Source organism: Platichthys flesus, chromosome 5 (genome assembly GCF_949316205.1).
Source record: "Platichthys flesus chromosome 5, fPlaFle2.1, whole genome shotgun sequence".
NCBI classification, from domain to species: Eukaryota; Metazoa; Chordata; class Actinopteri; order Pleuronectiformes; family Pleuronectidae; genus Platichthys; species Platichthys flesus.
This window is the reverse complement of record NC_084949.1, coordinates 20474778-20499313: the sequence shown is the minus strand read 5'-3', so window position 1 is coordinate 20499313 and position 24536 is coordinate 20474778. Positions and strand designations below refer to the sequence as shown.

The following is a 24536-nucleotide window of genomic DNA, read 5'->3' as shown; positions in this document are numbered from 1 at the left end:
AACCCCCCATGTGCAACAGCTGGGAAGAGAAACAGACCAGTTAGATAAGGACGAGGCAATAAAACAATATAGATTTAACGTCAGATATGTAAAGACACAACATTCACTCAGGAGCAAAAATCAGTCTTTAAACTGAAAATAGATTATAATGAGACATTTATCATGATCATTATTGATATTGATTGATTTGATAATTTGTATCTCAATGTGATCTGTGGCCATATGACCGAGTACTAGGTGGGAGGCTCATTACAATAAAGCTGCTCAATGCACTGCTGTTGTTATACTTTACGGCCGGCTTCTCTGATTGGCTCGGCTGTTTCTGAGCGACGCCACCAGTGATGTGACTGGTTGACTATATTTATTCTCATTACTTATAATGACCACACCCTCTGAACAATATCTCTTCTTCACCCAGTTGTATTTTTCAATGTTGCGTTAACATGAAGCAAAACAGCAGGTTTGATTGATGATTAGCTCGAGATCCTCCAGAACACAACAGTACTGGATTAAAGACAAAAAAGTGATGCATTCAACTATATGAGACATTATCGGCTGTTCTTAATAATAAAATTAATACAGATTTTTATGACCATACTGTAAAAATCATTTTTATAACATGTTCACAAAAGGTTGTTTAATGTTGTGTGTGTGTGCATGAGCTTGTGTTTGTGTGTTTCCTTCTTGAAAGTACTTCTCCTTTTCGGGAAGGCATGAATGGCTAAACTGGTTTCAGCTCGAGATAAAGTACTTGTTGTTTCTGGCTGAGAAGAAAACACACACACTCACGTGATCTTAAAAAACATTCGTAACAGTCATTCCATATCTGTCTGCATCTCCGCACCTGTGCCCATCCCATAAATGTCCTCCTGTGTTCTTTCTCCATCCCACCCTCCGCCGCAGGTGACTGGAAGGAGCAGCTGTGTCCTCTGGTGACCAGGTTAAAGGACTGTGTGATGGAGGTGGTGGAGAAGGCCAAGAGAGCCATGACCTTCGTGCTCCTGCAAGAGGCGGCCTGCAGCATCCCACAGGGCTTCCTCCTCCAGCAGAGGCGAGACGTGGTCTTCAGTCAGGCAGTAGGTGACAACGCTGACAACACAGCAGCTCTTTAGAAGTCGCCAAGAAGATGTCAGGGTTTCTATTGGAATGTGTGATTCAGAAGTAGAAGTGTGTTGTTAATCAGTGCGTCAGCAGGTAGATGAGTAACTAGAATAACAAACCCCAGGCAAACACAGTGCTGGCAGAACAGAGAGAGAGAGATCCAAACAGGAGTCCTCTGTTCACCTGGGAGACTGGCCAAGTTATGGTAGTCGCTCCGAGGAACTCCGCCCAGCAGCCACCCAAGACGCAGCAGAGAAACCTACACACAGCAGGAGCCATTGATGCAACAGGGCTGTCTTATGTCTTAATGTTTTACATTTTACATTTTACATTTTAGTCAGTTGAGCTGTTTATTATCCAACTCACCTTATTTTTTCGGGGTAAGTCCAGTCAATGCTATATGCTCTGCAAGTCCAAACCTGTGCCTCGCCCTTTATGAAGATGGTTCTCTGTGTTAAAACATTAAAGCTATCAATTCAAAATGCATCTTTCATTATTTAAGGATATAAATATATGTATTATATAATTTACAACAGGCTCCGATAATTTGACAAACTGAGGTTTGATTTATCTTAAATAAATTTGGAGATTTTGTACTTCAACAAACCCCCAAAAAACTGCTCTCTGTGAAGCTCCAACATTTGGCTTTAACATCTAACATGTTCACCCCTGCGTACTCATGGCAAAGGTATTTTATCCAGGAACAACTTGAAGGAGGTTTGGCTCAGTTGTGTTTGTGTGTGTGTGTGTGTGTGTGTGTGTGTGCGCGTGGGTGTGCGTGCACCTGTGTGTTTTTTTGTATATACAGCTGGCAGCCTTAGCCTGTGGTTTCGCCATGAGGCTCTATGCAGGAATGGAGGACAAAGGATTCCTGAGGCAGCTTCACCTGGTCGGCCTCGTGGCTCAGTTTGAGAGTCTGCTCAGTACCTACAGTGAGTAAATGAGTTGTGGTAATAAGGATTGATTGATGAGGCTATTGCTAAACACAACTTGTAGAACGATTACATTTCAATGTCACGGTTACAGTTACTGGCAAATTCACTTTAGTATAAATGTTCCAGGGGAAACTTAAGCTCTGGGTCTTTGGAATGAACATTTATTAGATCAATACAGTAAGAGGAGGTTGAATTAAGTACAAGTACACTGATTATTTTTATCTAGATAATCACGATCGAAGTTCTCACTCATGCTGCTCTACTAAAACTCACGGTGCAGCCCAGCATAGAGTTAAATGGATCGGTCAGTGAAATGAACAGCTGCATGCAGAGCCAGGGGCCCGGTGGCTCACGAGGGGCCCGGTGGCTCACGAGGGGCCCGGTGGCTCTTGAGGGGCCCGGTGGCTCACGAGGGGCCCGGTGGCTCACGAGGGGCCCGGTGGCTCACGGCCAGTAAAGAAGTTAATTGGCCAGCCGCTGATCTGACAGTGTTTCTGTCGATCACAGTCCCGAGTCAGTTATTACGGGCATTTGAAATCTCATTAATTGTTCACTTCAACCCTATGAGATTTTAAAATATGAGCTGAAGTCTCAGCATCGTTTTGAGAAGCTAAAAATACAGTGTGTGACAATCAGAAATGAAATCACCACTAATCTTGTTTTGTCAAACTGTGAACAGGTGAAGAGATCGGGATGCTGGAGGACATGGAGGTGGGAATCTCCGACCTGCAAAGAGTTGTGTTCAAGATCACAGAGGCCAAGACAGATGACCTCAGTGACCTCCAGCCTTTAGTGTGTGGCCGCCGGTGAGCTACCATCCCCGTCGCTGTTTGCTTTGTGCTTTAAGGCCTAGGAGGGACTTTGTCAGCGATGTTCACACATTTTCACTTCATACAACAATCTACTTGACTGTTCAAATACACCTGACATGCCTACTAGACTCCAAATGAGGTTTTAGGGAATGAGTCCTGATTTAATGAGATAAGATCTAGAAAATAATGAACCCGAATTCTGGGTTAAGGCTCTTGAGAAACTATGAAACCTCTGAATAACATCACACTGTAAACAAAGTTGAACAGTGGACCACCAAGCATTTCCTCATCGACTAGTTTCTCCAAGTCCTTTAGGTTCTTGCTTCAGATCGGACTCTGTTTCTTTCACAATCTCTTCAAAGTCCTGATACTTTCGACATACTTTCATTATTTGCGAAACTTATACTAAAGTATAAATCAACAAGATGCTCCACATTCCTCATTTTAACACTTGTGTTCTTCTGAAATTTCCTCCTTCAGCCTAAAATTATGACTCATGAAGACTTTTTTAATTAAATTACATCTTTATTTGCTAGACATTAAAAAAAAATCTGGAATTTGTTTTTCTTTTATCCAAATTTCTTTTCCATTAAATGTTCCAAACACTCCATAGTATGATACACACATAAACTGGCTTCAAGCTTTATTACTATTGGACACTTGAGTGTGTATCACAGTGCACCACGGTCAAAGTTTAACTATGACGAACTAAAGTTTGGAGACGTCATATCAGTTATGACTTGTGGAGAAGACTCCATATTCATGAGGCGGGTCTGTTCTGAAATGTGGCCTTCTGACAGCCTCCTGCCCGATGTCACATTTGTTAGCAGCAAAAAACATCTGTTTACACTCCATCTCAATTCCTCCTCCCTCCGTGTGAAGGTTGGATAAAGCCTCTAAGTGGAGAGGCACTAATTCCTTCTGGCTCGGCCACTCAGGAATTTCCTGAGTGGCCATCATTTCACCGCCAGCTTCACTATGCACTTGGATAGGTTAAATGTTTGGTTTGGTAAATAGTCTGAGAGCAGCAAATGCCCAAATTTCTTCTCGGAATATATTGGGCTCATGAAATATGCAAGAGGTGCAGAAAGTTCCCAAGTGTTCAGATTTTTGGGTCTAAGCCTTTAAGAGGCTCCGTGATATAAATGAATCGATTTTCCCAGTTTTAATCCTGTGTCTGTGTTCATTTTTATGTTACCGTGAACAAGGAGGTTCTGTTTTCACCCCTGTCCGTTTACTGTGTGTCTATTTGGTGGTTTGTTTGTTTGCAATCAAGATTACACAAAACTAATTTGACGAATTGTGGCGAAACTGATCAGAGGTGTGTTATGAGTCAGGGAAGAACCCAGTAAACTCTGCGCAGATCCAGATAAAAATCTGGATCAAGGGATCCGACGTTAAATTATTATTGCCCCAAAGTTATATCCTTTCTTTTTTAATCCCTCCCTCGTTGTCAGTTACCGACCAGCACACAGGGATCATTCAAGGACATTTACGAGCCTTTGTCTGTGTGCATTATACTAGGGATGATAAATAGACACACTCCTCTTTCCCTGCCCCTTTTCATGCCAGTTATTCTCCCACTAATACTCCCACATCATCAGCCTCTCTCTTACAGCCTGTTCCGGCCTGTCTTTGGGTCAAATTGCACAACTTCCAAAAACATATCAGAACCTGCAGCATTTGCAAAGTGTAATGAACCCCTCTCTGCTTTTCTACCTTCCCTTTTTGTGTCTCCTGTTGCGTTCAGAGACCAATTCACTGTCGAAGTGCCATTACCAAGACTGGTTTTCCAGACGTTGCCAGAGGAGATAAAGGAGGGCAAACCTCTGCACGTGTTCCCGGTGCTGTTTAACGTGGGCATCAATGAACAGCAGACTATAGCCGAGAGGTACTGCAGACACTGAACACATTCACCAAGGCCGGGGTTGAGCTGATCGATATCAGACAAAGACGGGGACATGTGTAGCTCTTGTTCTTTGTGTTTCTGTTGGAGAAAATGCTTTTATATCCACAACAGCTTCCTTCTCTGCCTGAGGCTTTCAAACCCTCTTATGTCATATTCACTTTACCTGAACTATTACATTTTAATCTCTATTACATTCACTCATGATCAATGTGAATATTCTGGGATTTATCAAATAACAAATATAAACACACCCAAACATTTTACATTTAAAACATTGTCAACTTTTATTCCTCAACTTCCTCGTTGATTATACTTGGTGCCATGTTATATTTTTTAAGTCCTATTATCACTATTATTGTAAGTTCAGAGGGCATATATTAAAGATTGCTTTTTTTGTCTTTAATTATGAGGAGGTTAGCTTTTCAGGATCCACAGCTAAAAGCTTTTCATGCGGTCGATTTTTACGTCCTTGTCAAATTTGAATAAGTGAAACCTGAAAAAGATATTTGCTGAGGTTCGCTGAGGGTAACTGCTCTTATTTCCTCTGTCAGGTTTGGAGATATCTCCCTACAAGAGAGAATAAACCAGAAGAACTTTGAGATGTTAGAAGCCTATTACAAATCCTTGAGTGAAAAGGTGCCACTAGAATGTAAGTGCAAGGCGTCTCATATTTGCAGTGATGTTAAAATGATCTGGCTGAAAAAAGTCAGAGCTGCAGCCACCGTTTTCAAATTTGAACCAAATCCAGCAACCCACCCAGTCACCAGCAGTGTTTCCTGTCCTCTGTGTGCAGGTCTACCATGTTTTCAAACGCAGACCGACGTTAAGGAATTACTTGAAACCCTGGGCCAGAATGTAGTCACAAAGAAGAGGAAGAATGTGGAGATACTATGGATTGCTGGATCGGTGAGCACATTTTATTTTTTTATAGTAACTATCTGTTTCTCTTTTCTTTTCTCTGAACTTTAACCAGTAACTTTCATAACTCTCTGTCTCTCTCCGTTGCATAAGCACGGTAACTGTACTCTGTGAACTTATGGGCTGTAAAGGAAGCACTGTGTGATAGTGATGGATTGACTCCGGTGATGCCGTGTAGATACTGATCTTTTACCTCATATTCAATATTTGGATTTCTTCACAGAGCAGCATCACATTAAGAAGATACTAACCAAGCTGCTACAGTCAAAAAGCAAAGTGAGCAAACACCATGCGTCTGTTTTGTATCTAATCTGCATCGGCCAGTTGCATCACAATCTTACACGATTGTGTAACAGGCTCTGAATCACACAATCACATGTAATGATTCATCAGTGATGTGCCCTAAACAGCTGAAGAAGCAGAATTTGGATTTCCTCTGGAAGTGAAGATGAAATGTGTGTTGAGCTGTCTGTCCTCGATGAAGCTTGAATATAGACTGGGATGCTTTTATTTTGATAGTCAGATTGACTCCGTCAGCCATAACTCTTCCACTTTATTTTCAGGTTGGCTGTTTAAAAATAAAAAAATAAGACGTAAGATCCTAGTGAAGGTTACCTACAGTGGGCCGTGGACGACTGCAGGTGTCACTGATGCTTCACGTGCACGTCGCACACATTCTGCTCTTCCCTCCAGATCTGCCGAAGGTTAAATGGAATCAGGTTCACCAGCTGTAAAAGTGCCAAAGACCGGACGTCCATGTCTGTCACACTGGAGCAGTGCGCCCTCCTCCGGGATGAACACCAGCTCAGCAAGGATTGCTTCATCCGTGCTCTGGATTGTATGCGGAGGTGAGATATAAAGAATGGAGTCAAACTGTTCTGGGTGCAAGTTATTGTCCCAGACGCTCCCAGCTGTTTGACTTTAATACGTCAGTTCAGGCAAATTACAAAAAGGCCTATTTCCTAAATCTCTGATCTAACAACGATCTGCTTCATTAGATGCCTCAGTGAGAAAATGTGTAAAGATCCTCTTTATTCTCAAGTCGGTTTCGATTCAATACTTCCAAACACTAAGAAGCAGTTGAGATTTATGAGCCTTGAAAGGAGACGTTACACAGAAAATAACTTGCACCCATAACGGGAGTCAACACCCTCCTCCAGCTTCTCCTCCAGCTTATCACCATCATGTGTGTGCCAGTGTCAACAGCACCAAGTGTCAGATCCACCATCACCGCCTTCCCCCCCACACATTCAAAGGCAGCTCTGCTTGGCTGCACCAGTGCTGCCGGTGCAGCACCGCTTTGCAGTGTTTGTGTTCGCCTGCAGGTCAAACATATGCATCTGTAAATATCCCCTCTGGTCCAAGATAAGGACTTGTTCTTAAAGCTGTTGTTGGAATGTGTTGTGAAAACCCTAGTGGTAATAACTTGTACAGGCCAACTGGTTATATGTGAGTACGACAAAGAAATTCCATGACACACAGACACAAATCTAATCTGTTCATTTGCTCGACAGTCACTTTATCTACATGTGGAAAGTCCACTGAGTGCAGGCGCTTTTTATCGAGATGCCCTGATAAGAATATAATTATATATTAGGAACAAATAATGGACCAGCTCATTCATCTCACATGTTCACAATCTAGTTCGTTCATCTTCCTCTGCAACCGCATAAAATAACATTCATGTGAATCCTTAAGTGAGTATTTACTGAAGTGTTGGATTGACTCTAAGCAGAGAAATATCCAGTAATAATAAAACATCACTGGATCATCAGTTTTGCCGATTTGATCTTTCTGTAGTTGAGCTTTAAAACACACGTCTGTCATAAACAACATGGGACTGAAGCTGAGCTCATTACAATCCGTCAATACACGAGAAAGTGCATTCCACAAAAACTTGTTCAACCAGGACCAGTTCAAATGTGGCTTGTTTATTCAAGACTCAATGTGCATTAGAAGGATTGTGATGAAACCTTTACCACTCAAACACAATCCAGCTGCATGCCTCGTCTCTCCATCCTCATCACCCTCCTCCGTTTCTCCCTCTCCTGCTCCGCTGCCTGCTCATCTGTGAACGTGGCGTCTCGAGGCAAAGTGTCTACTAATGGCTCTGTGTCTGAGTGGGATGCCTGATTGGGCTGATGGTCCCACTTGCAAAGCATCACACTAACACCACTGTGTTCTGATCTATCTCTGGTCGCTCTGTTTCGCTCTCGATGGGCGGCCCTGCAGTCGGCTGACCCAGGGCGACATCGGGCAGTGGGAGGACCCTGAGGCTGGCAACGTGTCGGAGAACAAACCAGCGTCACGGCACTTTTACCCCATTGCCCTGCTGCTCGTTAGCTCCCACCTACTGGTCGTGTGGCTCATTTTAAGTCTTGTTTTTCTGCTTGCAAAATATCAATAAACTGCTGACAATGCCATCTTTACCTACTCCTTCTTTCTGTGTCTGCTGGCTGTTCTTCAGTGAGGGCTGGTGGCTGCGTTAGGCTTATCGATGGAGGGCGACAGATCCCGGTGCAGCTGCATTTAGAGCAAATTGAGTTCGATCACACGGTATTAAATAACATAACTGGTAATTGAAAGGGTTCCTCTCTCTGATTTACTGGGACGCTTTCCGGATAAATTATTTCTTCGTAATGTCTGACTAACATTCAATCTTCACACTAACAGAAAAGTCAATAACGAACTACAATAGCACTGACATATTTATGACAACGCCCAACAGTCCCCTTGAATTAAAGCAAGCCTTATAGCTTAGGCCACATTATGTTTCTACACGCAGGTGGAAGTTACTGGTTTCTAACCCGACTTGTAACCATGGTCTGTTGACAAAAGCCTTTATGAAACCAGGTTTAAATCCTCTGGATACAGATTTGCACCAAACCAACACACTCATAAAAATCACTCTTCTAAACATACTGGGCTATGGTTTTCAAGATCCATGAACTCTTCTCTCAGAAGTCATTGACAATGGGGAAAATCCTGGATCTGCCCCCTGATATGGATGCACAACAAAATTAAGGGGTTGCTTCCTGATGCATATCGCTTCCTTCCACCAGGTTTCATGTTTATCCAAACAGTACTTCATGTAACGCTGCTAAGTATCAAACATATTGTTTATCCAGAGTTTGGCTCTTTGCTCATATCTACAATTACTGGAGGAGAGTTCAACGTTACAACATCCACATTCACAAAGACACCAGGTGCTCCAGGTGCATTAATAAACCATATTCACCAAACCTATTACAGCCAATGCTGTACATTTCTCCCTTTTATTGTGGACCTTTGCACCATGGTTATTCACTTCATTTGAGCTGATTACATCTCAATGACCTTACAATAAACTGTGACTCGTGCACCCCGAACGCAGCTTCACAAGAACAGGCAGGTTCACATGCTCTCCTGAAGGTGCATCAGTTACACCCTCCTCAAGTGGAAATTGAAGCCTCCGGCGGTTTACCACGCCCTGTTTCAACTTTAAATACACACGTCATCATTTGATGCTTGATTGAAGCAGACATCAGAAGCGTGAAGCCGCTGAAACCTGAATAAATTAACCAGGTCTTGGCTGAAAGGTTGTTTTAGGCATTGGCATTAATTGTTGATCGATCTAATTGTGTTTTTCAAATTAACTCTTTCAGCTCAAAATGTGTAAAAACAACAGTTTATTTTGGCCGATTAATGAATCTGTAACAACTCACCTGTGTTAAAGGCATTTAAATAAAGCTACTAACCATTTACCGTAAATAAAGATGGATGACATTTCTCCACTTTATCCACAAATGAAGCGTAAGTAACCATCTTGTGCTTTTGACATAATCTGGAGGCTGCACAGCTGTGATCCTGGTCTCATGTCTGAGGGGTTTTGGCAAACCACAGGAGGACCCACACAGACATAAGGATAAGGACTTTCCAATTAGTAGACGTTGTGGTTTCTCCTCGTTTCCAAATGAAACTTTGAGCCACACCGAACGAGAGCTGCTCGGTAAAGTCCCTGAGTGTTTACAGGAAGTTGTGTCATCCTGCAGAGATGCGGTGGCGTCAAATATTTGCATTTATGGGAATCATCTGGTTTACAGAAAATAATCCATTGTTCTTTTTTTTAATCTAAAAAGCTTGTGTTGATCATTACAAACATCACTCATGTTCACTTTTTGTTTTCCTTTCTGTCCCCCCCCCCCCCTTTCACTCCCCCTCATCCTCTTGATTTGGCCGTCAGGGAGGGCTGTCGTATTGAGAACGTTCAAAAGAACATTAAGTGCAGGAAATATGCCTTCAACATGTTGCAGCTGATGGCCTTCCCCAAGTGCTACCGACCACCGGAGGGGACCTACGGCAAATCGGAGTCGTGAGGGGAGCGCCTGCTGCGTGACCCCCCCCCCCCACACCCCCCACGGCAACCTGCTGGGTGTTTTGTCTTGATTGTTTTTTTGGTTGCTTTAGCGTTTCAGGGTGAATGTATGTGTGTTCAGTCTCAGTTCAGAGTGTGTCATGTGCAGAATGAATGCACTCTGACCTTTTCTTGCCTTATTGAATCCTCCACGGCCTGTGCAGTGACAATCAGTAAAAGTGTGTGTTCATGAGTATTCACCTCGATGTATGCGCATGAAAACTGTATCTTCTGCAAACATTTCAATGAAAAACATGAAGACCGAACTTCCATGACACTTCCAGCCATTTCAGTGGAGTGACCGCTTCTCTCCAAAGGGAACTTGAACCTTTTCCCGGCCTCAGACTGATCAGTCGGCGACTTTCTCCTAACGGGAGCAGCGTGACGTGTCCTGGTCCAAACTTTCCATGTATCGTTGATGTATTTTACATTACATTACATGTCATTTAACTGACGCTTTTGTCCAAAGCGACTTACATTTTTTTTTAGAACACTCAGCATTTCTGAGGGGCCATTTAGGGGTTCAGTATCGTGCCAAGGACACTTAGGCATGCAGATGGGATTCGAACCGGCAACCTTCTTGTTGCAGAACACCTGCTCTATCCCCTAGGCCACGCTCTCCCCCCTTAAATTTTCATTAAGGTGGAACCCGTCTGTCCCGGAGGAATTGAACAAACACTCCATTGTTTCAAAGCAGAAGCTGAATCCCGTCGTCTGTTGATGAGTCATATTCTCTCACTGGTTGCACTCAAAGCTTTTTCCTTAATATGTTTGAATCCCGAGGCGCAGCTCAGAGAAATCATGCAAAGGACAGATGGACTCTAGGATAGGACCAGAGGGTAACGGGCCGTCAGGTCTTCAAACAAATCCCATTATTTATTTTTGTATTTTAAAGGATTTTTATACTTGGACCTGGATGCATGTTTAAACTGTATTTGTTTATATACACGTTCACAAATGTCTATTTATAATGGAATAAAGAGAATAGTTTGATGTGGACGTTTGTATCGATGTCATCTACACAATGTTGCTCAGTTTCACATTGTGCATTTAATTGAATTAAATGTAATTGAGCCTGTAAATGGTCTGTTTACTTGTTATTATGGTCTTGATGACCACTCAGAGCTCCTATCACAGTTTGGCCACCCATCCATCCATCATCCACCCACCCACCCATCCATCATCCATCCATAATGCACCCATCCATAAACATCTTACAGTGCATCTAATCGCAGCACTTTCTCTATCACACATCACTTCGGCATCTTGCCCATGGACACTTCGGAAAGGGGGAGACTGGGATTGGACCACATATCCTCTGGCAAGTAAATAACCCGCCCTGCCCCCTGAACCACTGCCGCCCAGTTGAGTTAACTAGAGCAGATGAAACTTAAAGTAATATAATATATTAATATTCAGTGTTAAAAAACTCCAAAGAAATGAATCCTTCAAAAAAATCCAGATTCCCGGTACTAACTCCTGATCTTTACTCACTCAGGCGACTGCAGCTTGTTACTTGTTTCATCCTCTCAGATTCTGTCTCCAGGGAAGCACTGCAGACAGCTCCCATCATGGGTCAGTGATAAAGTACTTGCATCTGGCCTGGTTGAGTATTCACTAGGAATGTTTGGAGCCCAGTGAAAATATTCCAACCTCGCAGGAGTGGAACATCCTGAGGGAGTGGTTCGGAGGTTTCCCAGTAACAGCAGCTGCTGGGAATCTCAGGATCCGTGCACCAGCAAAGCTTCGGTTTCTCACGGATCAATTGAAATGTCATGTGTCACGTACATATTGTTTTGCACGTGTAGTATATTCCCTTAGCTAATAGATATCCATAGCACAGATACAAACAATAAATATGGTATGTTAATATCCAGCTAATGATTTTCTCTAGCACAGGTATAGATCATAATGACATAATATTTTTAGGCGCCTTGAATCTTAAGTTCAAACCTTTAAGTATTATCTCCAGATGTATTCAGTGTGTTTCTCTTTAAACTATCCTTAAACTGCCTATGGAATTATGAGAGGAGAGATGGTTTTCAGTGGGTCCTGAAATCTTAAGGTACAACACATTCCCATATTTAGGCAGAAGGCCCGGTTGTGTGGCGTCTAGGTTTGTGGCAAACAACTCCCCTATAAAACGCCTTACCTTGCAAAGTCAAGGCGGATTTTAAATTACATGTCATTTGGCTGATGCTTTTGTCCAAAACGACTTACAATTTTTACACTCAACATTCATGAGGGGCCATTTCGGGGTTCAGTATCTTGCCAAGGACACTTTGGCATGCAGATGGGAGAGAGTGGGGTTTGAACCGGCAACCTTCTTGTTGATGAACCACCACTCTAACCACTAGGCCAAACCACCGGCTTGTGTGTTGTCTCCGAGTTTTCTAGAAACTCGTCCTTACCTATAATACTCTTGTGTAATAAACATTATACTTGTAAGTACTGGGTCCCCGTCTCCTCTCTTCCAACACCGACTTCAACAAAGATACGATACACGTGTGTGTGATACATCATTCTCATGTTCTCTTATATTCACACAGACTATTTTAACGTATCTATAATCTATGTTTAGACAGCGATGTGTTGTTATGACTAATTTAGCCTTAAATATGTCTGCTGGCTAAATGTCAATAAGGATGTGTACTTTTACCTTGTGTAACTCGTGTTGTCGCTGGACAAGATGCTGACCCCCAAACGACCCCTGATGGCTGATCTGAACTTTCCGCAGATGTTTGGATCAATGTCAACAGCATCTCATGACCTCCTCTAAAACAAGATGAGGCAACTTGAACCCTGCGTCCTTCCCTTGAATGAAAAAGTGAAACCTGGCACAAGTGGCTAAATTCCATGTCGTTTGATTACTCACTTCCTGCATACGCTGGGTGCTTTAACTGACGGGAGGTAAAAATAACTTGTTTACAAGCACTGGCGGCTGTGGATCAGGGGGTAGAGCGGGTCATACACTACAAAAAGTCAGGGTTTGGTTCCCCGGCCCCGCAATGCAATGCACCCAGATATTCCACTACCAAGCTGCATTGGCCTTCTGTCCTCACACAGACTCTCTGTCTCTCGGAGCCGCATCTTAACAACGGTCGTAAAATCATATAGAGAATAAAGAAATGAAACGAGACCACAAAGGTAGGATAGTATTTACTTGAGTAAACAGATATTGGAGAAGGTTTCAATACTGGAGTTCCTTGGGCGGATCCTCTATATTATTACATTCAGTAGTGTTGAGCGATGAGCTTCTGTATATATATACATTATACCCTGCTACTGCATGCTACTGATGGAAGGACTTCATCTGTACAAAAAAACCTGCAGTGCAGTTCTGTCGCTCTTTACATTCACAACGCTTTTCACATACATTTCACAAATGTAATGCAAAACAAACACACAATTGTCATATAAAACACAATATATACAAATACACATATGCAGCTTATAGTACTTGCACCACATTACCGATTCCCCCGTGCCGTCAGTTTTTCCAACAAGGTATTTAGTCGCTCCAGGAATATTGTGATATTTTGAAGCGAGTAGGCTTCACATGGTGGACAGCCGTCCTAGAATCAAGAGAGGTGCAATTAAACTTTAATTCCAAAAGATTGAAAACACATTTATGACACTGATATACTGCACTGCAATAAATGCACCAGTGTGGATTTCTGAAGATGTTTAAAAACAGATGCACGATGGAGATTCGTCTGTGTTTGTGCAAGAACGAGTCGTGTTACATCAGTTCCTTTTATCTACTGAATCTCCAAACAGGATGTTTTTTAAAACAAGACTTACAGGGTTGGAATAGAGACGTTCATTGAACGCAAGGATGCAACTTGCATTACCGTCGTTCACCTCTTCTTCATTGAGGACCATTATCAACTCCAACATGTAACATTTGAGCGACACATTTTCACAGTTCTCCTGGAACAGAGACAGAGAGAGACGGACGCAGTCAGTAACAGATTCATTTCATCAACAAGTTTAAGAGAGAGCTCCCATGTAGCTGCGTCATGCTGAAAATCCAAATCAAGAGATAATGTGAGCTCTGCCTTCAGCTGGATTTTCACCCCTGCTGTATGTTTGTGTGCTTTCCTGCTTGTTGGAGGGTTGCATAAACATTTAGGGAATGGATCCGGACAAAGAGGTGGATCCAGGAATTTCTTCTCACTTTCTTTAATGTTGTGAGATTTTGACAGTTTCACTGATTTAATAGAGAACAACTCCTTCATGGATTTCCCGTTGGTGCATCTTCAGTGAATGTGAGGGAACTGTGAGGACTGGCAGAGAGGGCTGCTCTACTGAGAACCAATCTAGTCTGCAGTAGTAGTCATTTAATAAGAGCATATCTACATGTCCATGCTGTGTGTCGGTTTAATGATGACCTGCAGTTAAAGTTGCAATAATCTAAAGTTTTAAAGATCAACCATGGATCGTGCTTTTCTTGCAGAGGAAAGGGCCTGTGTACCTGCATGTTTCTGTTTATCCACTCTGCACTATTTTTGGTTCACTGCTCTCTAGGGTGTGTCTCAATCTACAGCAGGGAGTTGTTTCCTCTCTGAAGAACCAACAAACCATGCAACCAGCAAGCAAACGAACCAGCCGCCACTGGAGGGTAATGGGAAGCAGGCAGGAAGACACTTAGCAGCTTTTAGAGAGAACAAAACTGGAGGAGAGAGAAAATGGAACTGAAATGACCCGGAACCCAAAACGTTGATAATGATGGTCTGTGAGGTGATGGTGTCTGTGTAAGTCTCAAGTTTCCATATTCAGAAAATTTGCTGCAGGTAAAGTTTCCCTTCCTGGTCATTTCAAGCTCTATCAACCATATCACACAAACAATCTTCGGATGGAGTTTTCTCTTTTGCTCCCATGTGGAAAGATCCATGAACAAACCCCATCCACTGATGAAGACCTCTGATACGGTTGAGAGAAGCAGACAAATCCAGAAAGTGAACCTTGAGTTGGGTTTGTTGGCTCACACCAGTTTCTATGGTCCAGAATACAAGAATTAACTTTGATGGCTATATGTCCTGGGAAGTTAGATTTTTTGTCTCTCAACTGAATAAAAAAACAAATACTTGTACAACTTACTTCAATGTCATCAATGGATGGAGAGTACAACATTGCATCGGATTTCTGCAAAGGGTTTAAAACAAAGTAAAACAACAGATTAGACAAATTAATTTGATAAAAAACAATATATAGTAGACATTCAACGATGTGTATGTTTTATCGTTTTAAATTTTGTTACCATTTAAGTGACAAAAAACGTAATATATAATTATTTATAATATGATATAATTGTATTTGATACCTTCTCTCACCTCAATGGTGTTTTTTAGATTAGTCACGCACATCCGTAAATCTGAAGTATCAGCACCAGCCCACGTAGAAAGACTCAGGAAGCTTCAGGAGAACGAAGAGACAGAGATCAGCTCTGATCAGAGTGTATCGGTGAACTGAGGTTCAGTCGCTTCTACACCGAATGCAACAGATGAGCTTCAATTAAAGTGAACTTATTCTAGTCTTTAAATAATAATAATAATCATTATTAGGATCATTCTGTTGGGTTCTCTGTTTTTGTGTGTTTTTACTTCTACGTTAAAGAAACGTCCCCTCAGTCATTTTGAATCATAATTTGTCAAACTGTGTTCATACCTGAGAACTAGAAACCAAAGATGAGAGCCGTGAAACTGGAACTGGACACTTTTCTAGAGAGAACACAGAGAAACGTTAGATCTCGTTCTTCGGGTTGTTTTGTTGAGCTTGAATGAAACTGAAGAAAAAGTGTGTGACACGACTTCATCTGCATCAGAGAAGAGTGACTGCAATTCAAACACTATTTGAATAAATAAAACAGACTCAAGTCGTCCAAAGTAACAACAAATATTTGTATAGTTTGTTAATTGTTTGATTTATTTAGATTCATTTTAAATGTCATATCTGCGGTATCCAATATGTTTGTCTAATTTTCATTGAGTGATTAAGAGTGTGAAGCCCACAACTGTGAGCACAACTGAGCATAGATATTATTATTATTATATAAATAATACTTTTTATTATAGTGTTAACGCTTACAATATATAAACATTCATTTCAAGAACAATCCAGCCCTAAACAATATCTAGGCAGTGACTCCAGAGAGAGTTCTGCTGCTTCTAAAGCACTGAATGAAGATTGTAAAATAAATTTCAGTTTTTCACGTTTAATAACAAAAAACTGAAATCATCACTTTGTCATCATAAGTACATATCGAGTATTAGTTCATTGGCAAATCACGTTTTTCAATGCAAGTGCAAAAAACTAAAGGGGTTTAGTTATTTTGTACAACAAACATATGAAGGTATGGCTATTAAGTTATAACAACGTTTACTTCGGGAGCCTACAGTCTGAGACCAGCTGGTAGTTGAGGAATTGCAGTATCGCTACACACACAAGAGTCCTGGTGTTCTTTCTGACAGGGCTTTTAATATTGAAAAGCAAATCTCCCCAGTAGTCAGAGGTAGCTTTATTCAACTGCGACAAAGAGCAGAGGTGAAGGCCTACCTCCCACAAAGAGACCTAGAGAGAGGGATCCATGGTTCATAACCTCCCGTCTTGATTACTGCAGTTCCCTGTATGTAAGCTAAGACCAGTCCTCCGCTAAACGCCTGCAGCTAGTCCAAAATGCTGCTGCTCACCTGCTGACCCGGAAAAACAAGAGTTACCATATCACACCCATGTCAGGCCTCCTACACTGGCTTCCTGCTCCTGAGATCCGCCACTCAACTGCTCCTTGACAAACCTCAGACTAGGCAAGTAACCAGAGGTGATGGTCCCTTCGCAGTAACCGCCCCAAACCAGTGGAACCACCTAACCTACCACTTCACATTAGAGCTGCCCCGACTTTAACACACTTTAAATCACTACTAACAACACACCTGTTCTCCCAGTCTGTCTCCTCCAGCTGAGTAGTTTTACCGCAGCAGATTTAATTTATCTTATTGTATATCGTATATCGTATATATCGTATATATCGTATATATCGTATATCGTATATCTTTTATCTAATATTTTATTTTTTTTATTTTATTTTGCATTAATAATTGTATTCTATTTGTGATGAGTTTCGTTTCACTGTCCTTATGTTGTACCATTACACAGGTAAAGCACTTTGTTCAACCAAGTCGTTTTAAATGTGCTATATAAATAACATTAACATTGACACACGTGCAGAGCACTGAGTGTATCACTAACTCGACCCTCACTCTCCACTGGTGACTCTGGTGTTAGTCAGGAGGTTACTGGTATAACTGCAAACTGAAGGAGGAGCTTATAAAGAAAGAGGTTGGTCAGACTTATTCACCATAACAACAACAACAACAATAATAATAATAATAATAATAATAATAGTAACAAGGTAAACTTTTATATAAAAAGGTGGGCGGAGTCTGTTAGATCACGTGACGCCTCCCGCAGAAGTGAAAGTGAAACTACACCAGAGGAACTTATTTAGTTTAGTTTGAAACAAATAACGATGATCGCGTTACATCGTCCACCAACCGGAGCCACGTGCACCCGCAGCGGGACACGCCCCCGGTCCTCACGCACTGTTCTCCCGTTTAAACCACTGTTCACATCTGAGCTACGCACACACACGCACACACACACGCACTGACTCACCGCTCGCTGGTCTCCGGGGCACGAGAGCTGGACGCAGATCACCGGGAGCGTCGTCATGAAGTCGGTCTTGTGTGCAGCGGAGCGACGGTTCACATGTTTGCATTTCACTGGCGTTTATAAAGCTGCTCTGCCTCATTGACCTGAGTCCGGTTCCACTAACACATGAGCGAGTGTGTGAGTGAGTGTGTGTGTGTGTTTGTGTGTGTGTGTGTGTGCGCGGTGTGTGCTGCAGGTCTGAGCTGCGAGGATCAGCTCGACTGTCAAACACGCCCCAACTCCATCCGAGGATCACAAGTTCACTCCTCCTTCACTTCGTCAGTGCCACAGCTGCCAGACTGTCCTCAGCTTCTCACCGGAATACACACATAGTGGGATAGTTCACTCATTATCCATTCATCCCTGTGCAAACTCCAGCAGTGTGGTTTGATAACAAAAGATTAACACAATTTAGTGAGCGGTGGTAACTGATAAGGGCCTCAATAACTGTTTAATAGGTGAAGTTGGCTGGATGTGATTAGTGACAACAGTGAAGTAATAAAAAGAATAATGGCACTCTGCACAGCCCCTTCAGATTAATCTGCACCAAATTACAGTCATAGATACCAGTTCCTTAAATATATAACTGATTATTGTCATAAAGTTACAGAAAGTATTCCTGGGGAAATTGGTGAAATCGCTGAAAAATGATAAGAATGTGAGGGAGCAAAAATGCTGGGTGCTCAAAACCTCACTCGGGATTTTCAGATCCGTATCTGAAAAATGTAAACGTGTTCAAACACCGTGCAGAGGTGTACACTTCAGCAGCTTGGCAGAGGTAACAGTTAGATATTACGTTGAACGTTCGTAGAGATCATCAAAAAGGAAACAAGGAATACTTTGGGGAGACAGCAGCTGCTCCAACTTTATTAACCTAACGACATTAGGTCCCCAGTTTGTGGAGAGATCCTGTGGGAACAGTAACAGAGGGATTCTTCTCAGATAAAATGACATTTACAAAGTCAACAAACACCAGGAGCCATAAAAAGGGTTCACAGCTCCCTCTGGCCCCGGGGCCTCGTGGAGCAGTGATCCAGCTCGGACTTTAAAAAGAGAAGGAAACAAGTCCTCTGAGAACTGGGTGAAGAAACCTCTGTATTTGGATATCTATTGTGTCCATATCATCAAAAAGTTGTCAATTACCAACAGTTTGCAGTTTGTTCAGATTCATAACGTTGTTTACATGTTTTCTATCAGTAATTCAAATTTAAACACTCTTGATTTTATTCTTCTACTTCCTGGAAAGAGGTTTGTGTGTATTTGTTTCTTTACATCACAGTCCTCAGAGGGACTTTTTTTAAATGTCTTACTCTGTCAACACTAGTTGTTACACACACACGCACACAAACACACACGTCTCTTAATTCTTCAATCGTTACTGCTGTGAACCTCCACTGAGAGGAGTTGGATCTTTGGGACCACGGGCTCCAAAACAGGCTCTCCAGTCTCTGTCCTGGTTCAGGTAGCAGTTCCCTCCAGCTTAAGAGCAGCCAGGGAATCGGCGGCTGCCTTCTCTTCACCCTCTTTCTCTTTCTCCTCCTCCTCTTCCTCCTCCTCATCATCATCTTCTTCATCCTCCTCCTCATCATCATCATCATCCTCCTCATCATCCTCGTCGTCGGTGTAGTTCTGTTGGGCTTCGCCTCCAGAGGCCAGGTTCTTCCAGTAGCTGTCGTAACCCGACGCTCCATCGTCGTCGTCTTCATCATCGTTGCCCGCCTGGCGGCCGAACTTCAGGGTGCGAGCTGCAGAGAAACACAGACGTGGAGTCATTCACAAAAGTATTGTAAAAAGTGTATATTTGCAATTTGTATTCATTTTTGAAAAACATTGTTACATTTGAGATTTAAATTTATTTTGTTATGGATAAAATGTTAAATTAGGAAAGATCCAGGTTGTCCCTCATATGTACTACCATTAACTATGAATTACACAGCTATATCCCTGTTCCCTTAGTCCCTGCTAGTTTTCTACCAGTATTTTCATAATAAGAGATTTTTCATTAAATGGATGCTGCTGCTTGATCGTTTTTAAACCCATGTTTTCAATATTGTTTCACAATAAACATTTTTCTTGAATGGATGAATCTAAGATGGAAAAACCTCAGGTTTTAAGTACATGTATGTCTTTATCATCCAATGTTACATTCCTATTTTACTTTATTCTTTGGTAAATCAAAAGCTTATTTCTGCCTAAATGTGATGTTAATACAAGAGGCAGAAAACTGGCAAAAAAAGGAAGACATGGTTGTCAAATGCTGAAATTTGTTATAACGGCTGTGTTGTTAACGTATTACATAACATTGTTTTGAAACAGATAGAAAACTCAGTTTCGTTTTCTTATAAATCACGATTCAGCAGGGAAGTTGAAGCCGCAGCAGCTTCCTCTCAACCGCAGTTTTCCTGGAACAGAGCAATCTTCCAGTCAAGTAACAGTTTGTAACACTCACTGGACATGCTGAGGTCTTTGGTCTCCTGAGTCTCGTGGCCACACTTTGGACATGGCAGATTCTTTCCCTTCTCCTGTTTGAAGACCTTACTCTTGGCGTGGTCGTCGCAGTAGCAGGACTGAGGGGGGGGGGGGGGGGGGGGAAACTTACAGTTAATATCATCACGTGGAAATGTCCAACTTCACAAAGGAGAAACTTTTTGCAATCTACATTCAAAAACCCATCACAAAAATATAAAACTGAAATCTCTTATTCATTATGTATTTAGTGTGCTCAGGTGCATCCATGTGTGTACAATATATATATCCATGTTTATACAACATCCCGTGATTTAAACTGCACAAGTGCACGTCGGGATGGATGTAAGACCATTTCCAAAGCTTGATCAGTGGCCTCTGTTTTGTGAAAACAAACTGAAAGGGGCCTCTCCCATGTAATGTGTATGTTATTCTTTCCTTGAGTGTGTGTGACGCAGCTTTAAAAAGGCCAAAGTCCGCCGCCAGGAGACTCCTCCCCTCCTGCACGCACCACTGCTCCTTAATTTCCTTGAACACCTCCTTCTTATTCCTGGCATTTAATGTAAAGTTGTAAAGTTACACGGAACAATGGCCGCCTGTCCACTGGTTTGTGCGGTGGTGCAGATACCATTGATACCATGGCTCCAGCTGATTAGGAAGCCTCTGGGTGGGGGGACATGTCCGACACGCGCTCTGAGCGGGTGACTTATCACGACACAGTGAGCAGGCTGACTACTTATAATCAGGATGAACATTTTGAGATTCAAATAATATCTGGGGAGTCCGGCTTCATCTGATCAGAGCAGCCTCTTGCTTCTGAGTGAGAGCGACCTGCTTTAATATTTAATCCTAATTACACGTTTCCTGTGTAGCTGGAATGTTAAGTGTTATGGGGCGAAAGGAAAGACTGGATCTGACTCTGTGTCTGGAGATGTGGGTTTGTTTGTCTTTGTTAGCAGAGCAATTGTGTTGATCTGATGAAATGAGTGTGGGTTTTGTTTTCACTTTCTGTAACCTTATGAGATTTTGTGTTTTCACATATTTAGGGGACCGACTTCTATAAGGATGTGAAATGTAGTGCAGCTTGAAGTGGAGATGTTGGGCCTTGGTGGAGGGATACACTCAACTGAGGGACATTCTAGTTACATGCAAGTACAGAAATATATTTCCTCCCTCACCTTACAGCGCAGACAGGAGTGCTGTCCAAGTCGGTTACAGGAAATACCTAAAGTGGAATGTGACAAAAGGAAGAGTTGTGTAAACAATAAAGTTGTTTCTCCTGCACTCATACGCTCCACAGATTATAATCTTGAATACATTGGCTTCACTTTCCCTGTAATGGCTGGTGACTGACAACATGAGGGGAAATCTCAATGACTCACATTTGTATGTTTCTGCCTGGAGGACTTGGCAGCTCGCCTGGTGCTCAAACTGGTCGTCCTCACACAGGAAGTTGTCACAGAAAGAACAGCGGAAAATTCTGCCTCCTGTTCGGAAAGTGAAAACAGCAACAACGGTGAGATTCTTTGTGATCGTGATACGAGTCAAACAGTGGAGGGGGGGGGGGGGGGGGTCGTCTTACCATGATCCCAGACACTGCGCTCACACTCTATGCAGTCTGCATCAGTCAGGGGACACGCACAGGCGTGAGTGCTCAGACATTTCCTACCGTGGCACACCCAAGCTTCACAGAAGTCACATACTGCCCCCTTGTGGTAAAAATGAAAATGAAAAAAGGAAGACATAGTTTAAGAAAAGGCCTCGGAGTGAACATTCATAACTTCAAAATAAAAAGGACAGGATGTCAGGAGTGGGTGAGTCACTGCACCTTGTACTGTGTGGATGTAGAAACATTGTTATCTTACCACCATGGCCATTCCAGTGGTGTGGATTCCAGGATGTTTGATGACACAGTCTGAGGACTTCATGCATTTGGTTTTGCCTAGAAACATAAAATTAAAATCAGTTAATAAGATGTCACACAATTCAAACAGGGAGCATGGATACTGGGAGACATTGACAGTACCCAGTAGGAAGGGTTTAACTAAAGACTAGGTCACTGGTTATAAAAGGCAACACTACCCCCGAACCTTGCTTCTGCCCATTGTGCGTTTTTAGAATTGATTTTAAGATTTTACTAATCACTTTTCAAGCAAAAATACCTCCTCGAATAATTCACGCCTCATGTGCCTGCACACAGCCGTAGATCCTCAGGTGGAATCCGGCTGGCTGTTCTAACGTCAAGGTTGAAAACTCAATGGGACTGTGCTCACTTCTATTAAATCACTTCTTAAAACCCATTTCTACAAACTTGCTCTCATGTGATGTTGCGTTTTTACTGTTTTATTTTCACCTTTATACTTCATTATCATATATTCAAGTTTTTATCTACTTTTCTTGCTTTGCCGTCAAAGGACTCGTTTTTTTAAAGTGCTATATAAGTCAAGTTTTTTATTATTAGAATTATTAGTTTAGGTCAGGGTCTATAATGGCAAATTTTGATCCAGCTTTTCAACCTGTTTCTAGGGAATATATAATTTTGGAAATTACTTCAACATTTCGACCAAACTTCACTGATGATGGTTTCGAGCTTTGCAACACACCCACCCTGAACACATGACACAGTTACTCACCACACTGTGCACAGATGGGCAGCTTCTGCACCCAGTTGCAGAAGTAGCAGAACGCTCTGTTCTTCTGTTTCCTGCCAGAGAGAGAAACAAAGTGTGTTTAAATCAGTGATCACTCTGCTTCTCTCTACCTTCTGAAAAACGTTCAATGGAACAAACACTCACCTCTGACATTTGTCACAATCCTGCAAAAACAGACCACAGCCGAGTTAAATGAGTGAGTAACAGACCAGTGTGTGTGGGTGATGTGTTAGCATTAGCATTGACCACCCACCATGTTGAAGTTACAGGGGTGTTTGGCCACATCCACATGATCTCGGTTGGCTCGGCTCTGCTTCTCTCGCTCTTTGCGGCTCTCCGCCTTCTTCCGAGCACCGGTTTTCTTCTTGGGCATCTCGGCTCCACAGCTTCGATGCTCGCTGCGCTGTCAGGAGGGTTTTGTATCTCACTCCAGGCTTCAACAGGAGCAAACAGGAAACAGCCGAGGCCAACACGCAGCTACAAGCTAACCTGAGAGTAGTAGGGGGAACAGAGGACAGATTCAGATTAACACGTTTTTGTTGATGTGATTTTATGTCGTTGGTACAAAGCGAGTCTGCTCAGGGAAGTGAATCTCTGACATCACATGTTTGTGTCGTGTCAACGTGCCGTCAGCTGCTCTCACACTTACTAAACACACACGCACACACACACACACACTGACGCAAACACACAGCGGTGAGTTAAACCAACTTTGTCCAGCATCTACATTCATGATCCACAGACACACAAAAAAACACAAGCGTCACGACAGGTTTCACAGTCTTGTTTTTAACAGTTTTTTTTTTACCGGAGAGATGACAAGCGCAGCAGCGACCGGGGTCCGATGGAGAAATGGGAACGTACTGAAACACAGTGCGACACGATTAGTTCCTACATCTGATTTCCGCATTCTGACTTCATGTACATTGACACATTAACATTTCAGATGTTGGTTTGCGGCAAATTATATTACATTCTATGAGTGGATTTTAATCTATTTACTTTATTTTGCAAAGCCTTAACTTAACCTAAGTAAATATATTTGTGTGCATGCTGGCAGTAAAGTAAAGTATTTGTGAAGACAAGTAAATGTCCTCACCATAATGGTATGAACCCAAATTTGCCCTCATAACTATAGATTGACATTCGCACACACATCAGGGACTGTGATGAACACAAACACACATATACACACACACACACACCAAGGACTGTGATGAACACACACACTTCACCATCAGGGACTGAAAAAAATGTAAAGCAATTGTAAATACAGTGAATAAATAATAATACGTATGGTTCCTCTAACTTCAATGTGGACTCGACATGTCAAAGTTGATTGGTTATAGTTAGTTAATTACTTAGTTAGTTAAACAACAGGTACAAATCAAGGCCTGAATTACAGAGACTGTAACAATAGTATTAAATTCAACTTGAAGCTTCAGAATTTGAGGAGAAGCAGACGGACCTGTTTTCTCTCCCACACGTGGTGCTCTTAGTGACACTGGTGAAGGTTTGACCTCCATCGAAAGAATTGCAACAAACAACAAATAAAACACATGCAGGGTAACAAACCATTTTTTTTTTTACTGCATTCATAGCAACTACGGCTGGTTTCAGGTTTTCTTCTGCACAGAGCTT

General features: G+C 42.2%; 2 protein-coding genes across 8 annotated transcripts in view; one reads left to right on the top strand and one right to left on the bottom strand.

The window, feature by feature from the left end:
- Nucleotides 1-11140, top strand: part of inpp4b (inositol polyphosphate-4-phosphatase type II B) — a 118516-nt gene extending 107376 nt beyond the window's left edge. For 4 of the 5 annotated variants that reach the window (XM_062388178.1, XM_062388176.1, XM_062388180.1 and 1 more), the window contains 8 exons: nt 904-1076; nt 1910-2033; nt 2716-2842; nt 4599-4739; nt 5309-5406; nt 5551-5663; nt 6369-6523; nt 7908-8096. In XM_062388178.1, the coding sequence (XP_062244162.1) occupies nt 904-1076; nt 1910-2033; nt 2716-2842; nt 4599-4739; nt 5309-5406; nt 5551-5663; nt 6369-6523; nt 7908-8082 (1106 nt within the window). In that variant the 3' untranslated portion in view covers nt 8083-8096. Of the gene's footprint in view, nt 1-903; nt 1077-1909; nt 2034-2715; nt 2843-4598; nt 4740-5308; nt 5407-5550; nt 5664-6368; nt 6524-7907; nt 8097-9897 lie in introns of those variants that run through there. The other variant, XM_062388177.1, reaches the window with a different exon arrangement.
- Nucleotides 11141-18614: 7474 nt separating this feature from the next.
- Nucleotides 18615-23797, bottom strand: znf330 (zinc finger protein 330). 3 transcript variants are annotated; one of them, XM_062387299.1, is made up of 10 exons: nt 23704-23797; nt 23149-23384; nt 23040-23059; nt 22878-22948; nt 22110-22186; nt 21827-21953; nt 21627-21731; nt 21423-21469; nt 20228-20345; nt 18615-19523 (listed from the first exon to the last, which is right to left on the bottom strand). In XM_062387299.1, the coding sequence occupies exons 2-10, from the start codon at nt 23266-23268 to the stop codon at nt 19237-19239; spliced, it is 972 nt and encodes a 323-aa protein (XP_062243283.1). In that variant the 5' UTR covers nt 23269-23384; nt 23704-23797; the 3' UTR covers nt 18615-19236. The 3 variants fall into 3 exon arrangements, with proteins under 3 accessions (XP_062243283.1, XP_062243284.1, XP_062243282.1); XM_062387300.1 differs by lacking the exon at nt 23704-23797 and adding an exon at nt 23607-23623; XM_062387298.1 differs by lacking the exon at nt 23704-23797 and having other exon boundaries at nt 23149-23526.
- Nucleotides 23798-24536: the final 739 nt, after the last annotated feature.